This window comes from Hordeum vulgare, chromosome 4H, assembly GCF_904849725.1.
Source record: "Hordeum vulgare subsp. vulgare chromosome 4H, MorexV3_pseudomolecules_assembly, whole genome shotgun sequence".
NCBI classification, from domain to species: domain Eukaryota; kingdom Viridiplantae; phylum Streptophyta; class Magnoliopsida; order Poales; family Poaceae; genus Hordeum; species Hordeum vulgare.
The window spans coordinates 608,391,780-608,396,374 of NC_058521.1; the positions used below are offsets into that span (position 1 = coordinate 608,391,780).

General features: G+C 50.8%; 1 protein-coding gene across 1 annotated transcript; it reads right to left on the minus strand.

Moving 5' to 3' along the window:
- Positions 1–1,836: 1,836 nt before the first annotated feature.
- Positions 1,837–4,014, minus strand: LOC123450935 (polyphenol oxidase I, chloroplastic-like). The gene is made up of 2 exons (XM_045127960.1): positions 3,208–4,014; positions 1,837–2,715 (listed from the first exon to the last, which is right to left on the minus strand). The coding sequence occupies exons 1-2, from the start codon at positions 4,012–4,014 to the stop codon at positions 1,837–1,839; spliced, it is 1,686 nt and encodes a 561-aa protein (XP_044983895.1).
- Between the last annotated feature and the right edge of the window lie 581 nt (positions 4,015–4,595).

Sequence of the window (4,595 nt, forward strand, 5' to 3'; positions counted from 1 at the left end):
GTCCTTTGCTGCTCTATGGAGGAGCGGCCCAGGTGTTCTTTGATGGGATTGATCTTTGAGTCCACTCGGATGCGGTGCTCAGCCAGTTCCCAGGGAACCCCCGACATGTCAGACGGCTTCCATGCGAAGATATCCCAGTTGTCATGGAAGAACTGGACGAGCTCGGATTCCTATTTTTCACCGAGTGAAGTGGAGATGTTAGTTCTGGAGGCACTCAGATCAGTGGGGTGGATGTGGACTTGCTTGGTCTCGCCGGCCTATTGAAAGGCGGACTCAGTAGCTGGTCCTTTTTACTTGAGCAGATCGGTAGAATCCACAACCTTCTTATACCCATCAAGCTCGGCAGTAAGGACCTGCTCGTTGGCGGTCCTAGAGCCTTGCTGGAGGCACTCCTCGGCGATCTTCCGATTGCCAGTCACCGTACTCTCGCCTTTTGGCCCTAGCATCGTAAGTTTAAGATACATGTAACATGGACGGGTCGTGAAATGTCCGTAAGCAGGCCTACCCAGGATTGCGTGATAGGCGCTTCGGAAATCGAGCACCTCGAAGGTAAATCTCTCCTTTCGATAGTTCTTCTCCCTCCCGAATACGACATTCACGGTGATCTAGAAGAGTGATTCAGCCTTATTTCCGGGGTTGACCCCATGAAACTGCATGTTACTCTTGTTGAACTGGGACAACGGAATGTCCATAGCCATGAGAGTGTCGACGTAAATGATGTTGAGGCCACCGCCGCCGTCCATGAGGACTTTCCACAGTCGGACCCCATTGACCGCTGGATCGACCACCAACGCTTGCCTCCCGTTTGTGGCAATATCAGTCAGGTGATCTGATTGGTCCAATATGACGGGCGTCTTCGCCTAGTCAAGGTACTTTGTGACAGCCGGGGCTGCCATGTTCACTTCCCGGGTGATAACTTTTAATCGGCTCTTTCTCTCGACATCGGCAAAGATCATGAAGACCATCTTGATGTTCGGATACCCGGCGGTAGACTCTTGGTCATCCTCGTCGTCTTTGTCCCTGGAGGGTTCTCCGCCCATCTCCTTCTATAGCACGCGACAGTCTCATGCCGTTTGCTTGGTGGGGATGGTCTCCCCGTTGTCGTCCTTCCTGACGTGAATCGGACACGGCTGGTCCACAAGGCTGCTCTTGGACTCGTCCTTATTTTTGCCTTCCCAATCTTTCTTCTTTTTCTTGGGCTTGTTTTGGGTCTGCCCCGGACAGCAGCTACTTCCGCTTTGCCCGATGGGTCGCCCTTTCGCTTCTGTTTTTTCTCGACGTTGCCCGACTAGGGGGCTTCGCTGCCTCGTCCTTTACCGCTGCAGAGGGGGTCTTGTTATTCGCCATTCACATACCGATTGGCGATTTTCATGGCCCGACTGAGGGACAGATCCCCCGATCGGCCAAACTTGAGCATAAGCTCCCTGTACCAGTGCCTGCTTTGAAAGCGCACACAGCATGATGGTCGGTGACGTTCTCCATCATGTTGTGTAGTGTGGTCCACCGCTGGATGTACTCCTTGAGAGTCTTGTTCCTCTTCTCGACACATTGTTGCACCTCCATCAAGCCGCCTAGACGCTTGTAAGTTCCATCGAATGTCTTGATGAACACTCATGCAAGATGCCCCAGCTATGGATGCTACTCGAGGGGAGATAATTGATCCATGCCATCGCTGACCTGTTTCTAGATATAAGTTTTTTCAGAGATTTTATTAAAAGAACACATACGAAACAGAAACGTCTTATACTTTAAGATAGAGATAGTAACATGGAGTATTCTGGCAGATATGCATGGAGTAATATACAGTACGTTATGCAATTAGTTGGTGCTGTAATATCAATCCACCATATACGCTATTCTCAGGCTTCCGATCTTAGCTTTTCCATGTCTGGGCACCAATGTCACGGTGACAGTCTCATCACCGTCTGCATCCAAATCTTCCAAGAGCTGGTTCAACGCCACCCTCATGCTTGTTTCTACAATCATCCCCTTCCCCGTGCCATCCATACGTGGATGACTCAAGCACACGTAGCTCCCCGCTAGTTCACGCCCGCTGGGCTCCACCTTCTCATACTCAATGGCGTTCATGTAGACGTCGAACTTGACCATTTCTGTTCCATCGGCCTCAATGCCTTGGATCACAAGCACTTCCTCACGTGCCTCCTTTTCTTGCGTTCTTCGGAGCACGTGTGGCCATCTTACCTCCACGGTCAGAACATTGTGAAGGGATAGTGGGAATCTGACGGACTTGAGCAAGGCTTTGTTTTTGCTCAAGTTTGGAGTTGTAGGTGGGCGTGCGTCCACCCACGGCATGCCAACGCCGTCAAATTTGTATCGGAGCTTCTCTGTGTCGAGCACGTGGCGAACGGTGATCCTTACTAAGCGGCAGTCCTCGTCGTAGAAGAGGAAGGAGGAGTCAAGCCAGTCAGGGTCCGTGAAGTCGACATGGCCACGGTAACCACGGGCAGCGCCGACTTCTCGCCATGCCTCCCACAGGCGGTCCATATTGCTGTGATGCGGGTAGAAGAGTGGGTCTCGGCCGGCCGAGTAGTAGGTTCCCATGTCCTCCACGTTGGTGAGAGCTATGTCGCCGGTCCAGGTGTGCACCGTGTTGTGTGGGGAAAGCTCCACTGCCCCAGGGCCTGGCTTGTCAGACTGCCCAGCACGGAAGGGTTGGCCATGGAAGAGGGACGGCAAAGCTGCATTGCTAATCATCTGAAATACAGTTGTGAGACAGGCCGGATTTATCGTTCAGTAAAGAATCATTATATGTGTACGTAACTACTCTGCCACGGTTTAGAAGACGCGCATGAGCAATCTTTCAGATCATGATGTCACGCGTCTTAATCTTCTTCTATTTTGAAAATGCATGTAAACAGAACCGCGCCTTTTAAACTGTGATGGAGGAAGTAGTAGGTCCAAATAAATACCATGTATGAACTAAAGCCACCACACTTCAACTATTTTGTAAATATCGGCATAAATACTACTTCCTCCGTTTCTAAATATAAGTTTTTCTAAAACTTTCACTACTGGACTATATACAGACGTATTTTTGAGTATAGATTCATTCGTTTTGTTCCGAATGTAGACTGCTAGTGAAATATTTGAAAAGACTTATATTTAGGAATACAGGGAGTAGATGCGGAAATATTCCGCAATTTTTTTTTTAAAAAAAAGTAGTGGTAGGGTAAGTAGGCGGCGCACCTGCTTGTACATGGTCCTAAGGTTGTACTGGATCTGCTGATCATCGGTGCGGTTGCTCTCCACGCCGACGAAGCCCAGGTCCACGACCCTGGGTGGCGCGTGCGTCGGGTTCCGAACGGGGTCGTAGAGCGACGACGAGGAGTTGGCGAACTCGGGCGGCATCCGCATCCCGTCTGGCACGTCCCAGCTCCAGAAGGGCAGTGCGAAGTCGGGCTCACCGAGCAGCTTTGCCGCGATGCGCTCGAAGAAGTAGAGGTAGGCACGGTGGAACGGGAAGAAGAACCACGACAAGTGGATCTGCATGTCGAGCTCCTGGTTCCCCGTTTGGCGGTAGGATCCGGTGCAGTAGGCGCAGTGGATGTTGGCCATCTGGTAGAAGCTGCGGGGGTCGGTGTGCGGCAGCGCCTTCATCAGCGCGATGGCGCGCTCGTACTTGGCCATGTACTCCGCCCCCACGGTATGCACCGGCCGGCGGACCCTGAGCGGCTCCGCCGGGTCCGGTAGAGTGAAGTTGATTGGCTCGGACGACGACGCAGGCGCCGGAGGGCAGCAGTAGAAAGGCGGGAGCGGGTTTGGCGGCAGCTTTGGCTTGTGGCACGTGTGGAGGCTGGTCTCGAGAGGCCCGCCGACATTGATGTCGCCGCTGCCGTTGGTGGTAACTGACACGATGTATGGAGGTAGGCCGGAGACGGCGAGGACCGCTGTTGATAGAGAGGAGCTGGTGTAGACGACGGTGGCAACGGCGCCGACGAGGAATACGCAGGTTGCGACCCCGTGTGGAGCACATGCGCCTCTGTTACTGGCCATGACGCTTTAGGTGCGCGCTTTGCATCTTTGCTCGCACAGCCAGGCTATTTATAAGGAGGACAGGTGAACTCAGAACAAAAATTGTTTGGCAGTGTCTATTCATCAGCGGACTGATTTTCGTTTGGGGATTCCTCACATATTTTTCTTGGCCTATACTTGCATGTATGTGTACGTGTCCAACTTGTTTTAACGCGAATATACGTATCCAACCAGTGCATCTATCGTCAGATAAAAAAACTAGTACATCTATCAATTAGATATAAGTAGGGTTAGTATTATATATTAACACGTTCATGTAACTAGGAGACGTTTCCATTTATTATGGAGTCGTCTAGAATGATTTTGTCAATTTCAAGATGTGGATGGCTCAGTTTTTTAAAAGTGCTTAAATGGATAGGATGTGTGTGTACATAAGGATGATGACTTTATGTGCGTAATTATAAGAATTGAATCGCAATATCTAGGAACGTTCCCTATCAGTGATGATATTTGCGAATGACCCAGATGGCATTTTTAGTGTTGCTGGGTAACAGTTTTAGTATAGCGCATCCCTTCAGAAACTGTCATTTGTGCGATTCTGA

What these genes read in the sequence shown, in the direction of transcription:
- LOC123450935 (XM_045127960.1), bottom strand. Translation starts at nt 4,014, where the DNA reads ATGGCCAGTAACAGAGGCGCATGTGCTCCACACGGGGTCGCAACCTGC. An exon ending in TTAGGACCATGTACAAGCAG is followed by an intron (nt 2,716 to 3,207) that starts GTGCGCCGCCTA and finishes ACTGTATTTCAG; the next exon opens with ATGATTAGCAATGCAGCTTT.